Source organism: Exserohilum turcica (assembly GCF_000359705.1).
Source record: "Exserohilum turcica Et28A unplaced genomic scaffold SETTUscaffold_6, whole genome shotgun sequence".
NCBI classification, from domain to species: domain Eukaryota; kingdom Fungi; phylum Ascomycota; class Dothideomycetes; order Pleosporales; family Pleosporaceae; genus Exserohilum; species Exserohilum turcicum.
The window spans coordinates 1940749-1943145 of record NW_007360277.1 but is presented as its reverse complement, the minus strand read 5'-3'; the positions used below and the strand labels follow the sequence as shown (position 1 = coordinate 1943145).

At 55.5% G+C, this 2397-nt stretch overlaps 1 protein-coding gene across 1 annotated transcript; it reads left to right on the top strand.

Annotated features, from left to right (window-relative positions):
- Nucleotides 1-278: 278 nt before the first annotated feature.
- On the top strand, nucleotides 279-1913 carry SETTUDRAFT_22943 (uncharacterized protein; the record flags this gene model as incomplete). Its single annotated transcript, XM_008031205.1, has 3 exons — nucleotides 279-721; nucleotides 775-950; nucleotides 1003-1913. The coding sequence occupies 3 exons, from the start codon at nucleotides 279-281 to the stop codon at nucleotides 1911-1913; spliced, it is 1530 nt and encodes a 509-aa protein (XP_008029396.1).
- Nucleotides 1914-2397: the final 484 nt, after the last annotated feature.

The following is a 2397-nucleotide window of genomic DNA, read 5'->3' as shown; positions in this document are numbered from 1 at the left end:
CTCCATGTTCGACTCATTTTTCATCATAGGGACAGATGGTTGCTTCATTGCACGGCGCGGCGGTTTGAATGTACGCGTGATGAGTTTGGAGGCTTTTCGCCATGACATGTAGTCGTACATATGTAGTAGTATGCAAGTACTAAACGAGACGTGAAAGCGCCGTCTGGGCGCCGTCACATGACACATGACGTCGCGGCAGTTTTGGTCGCGCTGCAACTTCAGACCGGCAGTCCGCGACAGCCGTGCCACACACACACACACACACACATTCAGCCTCCATGTCCCTCTCGCAGTATGCCAAGGCCCATCTCCTGAACCAATCAAAGTACAAGCACCTCAACGCCTTCAACTCCCTCGTCTGCCCCTCTCTTCTCGCCGCGCGCCATGATGCCTCCAACTCAGGCCCTTCTGCCACCGGCGTGCGCGACAAAGCCATCGCCATCAAAGACAACATCTGCACCGTCGCACCCAAGACTACAGCGTCTTCTGCCATTTTGCGCGATTTTAGTAGCCCGTACGATGCCACGGTAGTAACGCTTCTCCGGGATCAGGGTGCCGTGGTCGTGGGCAAGACCAATATGGACGAATTTGGCATGGGCTCACATTCGACAAATTCGTATTTCGGTCCGGTGAGGATGCAGAGACACAATGGCGAGGCGGCAAGTGCGGGCGGCAGCTCTGGGGGAAGTGCGGTTTCAGTTGCGACTTCGCAGTGCTGGGCGTAAGTCTCCCCTTCTGGTCGAGGCGCTCTGCTGCATGTACTGAGTCGAGCAGAGCGCTAGGTACCGACACTGGAGGCTCCGTCAGGCTCCCGGCCTCGTACGCTGGTCTTGTTGGATTCAAGCCGAGCTACGGTCTGCTGTCGAGGTGGGGTGTCATTGCCTATGCCAACTCTCTAGACACTGTCGGCATATTTGGCCAGTGTGTCGACGACGTGAGGGCTGTCTTTGGTGAGTGCAAGCTCCTGGTTCAGGTGTGCAGTATATCTAACGCGCCATGTAGACAAGCTCAATGTCCACGATGCCCAAGATCCCACTTGCATTCCCCCTTCAACGCGCGTCCGACTAGGAACGCGCAGACAAGGCCACTCACAATGTCTGAGGGTCGGAATTCCGCTCGACTACAACATTGACACTTTGCAGCCTGTTGTTCGCAAAGCATGGGTTCGCCAACTAAAGCAGCTATGGCATCGCGGACACAGCCTGCATCCCATTCGGCTACCCACAACGCAACAGGCCTTGTCAGCTTACTATGTACTTGCACCCGCCGAGGCATCCAGTAACCTTGCCAAGTATGACGGCGTCCGCTTCGGAAGCAGAGCTGAGGGCGTTGACGGGACACCCGAAAGCGTCTTGTTTGCCAAAACTCGCGGCCAAGGCTTCGGGCCTGAAGTTCAGCGTAGGATCCTGCTTGGTGCCTTTTCGTTGAGCGCTGACGCTATTGACAACTACTTTGTCCAGGCACAAAAGGTGCGCAGACTGGTGCAGCAAGACTTTGACAGAGTGTTTGCGAAGCCAAACCCGCTGTTTGACAAGGATACGTCCTCGGGGGAGCACAAAGAGGGAGTTGATGTCATACTGTGTCCCACATCACCGTCCATGGCGCCATCTTTGTCCGAAGTCGAGACGCAGGACTCGATTCACTCGTACATGAACGACGTCTTTACCGTCCCCGCTAGTCTGGCTGGGCTGCCAGCCATTAGCATTCCTGCAGGCGTGCAATGGGAAGAAGAAGGACGAGGACGAGGAGAAGATTCCGGGGCACCAGGGAGATGTGATACACATGTAAACACGGTAGGCTTGCAAATCATTGGCCAATACGGCGACGACCAGCTTGTCCTTGACACTGCGCACATGATGAAAGATGAGGTAGGATTGCTGGGGAAGGAAGAGGTGGGAAGCCGGGTGCCTTGAGGATGTTGAATCGTCCGTGTGTACACAACCCCAAAGCATGCGTAACCTGTTGGATTGCAGCATTTGGACGCGCCTTGAATCAACTAATGTTGTTAGCAGCGCCCAGACAGGAGAGCCACGCACAATGTACATGGATGACATATCGAGGTCACGAGCGTCGACAATTGTGCATGGCGCGGCTGTGGGCTCGCTGCTTGTTTCGTTTCTTCTTCTTTGGCGCGTGGATTTGTATTCAGCCATAGACTACCACGTCAGTCGACGAGGGCCACGAAGCGATAACGCATCGAAGCGGCGAGTGTGCTCTGCGGTCGTGTCGGAACCATGGCATGTGCTGGGCCAAGTGGGTTAGCAACGGCGATTGTGCGGGTGGCGACAAGTATTGGGATATGCTATGCTGCTGTTGAGAGACGGTGGATGGCTAGTATGCGTGGAGCAACCATGTGACGGGTGTAGTAGTAAGACGAGGCACCAGCCTAGGCCGGAT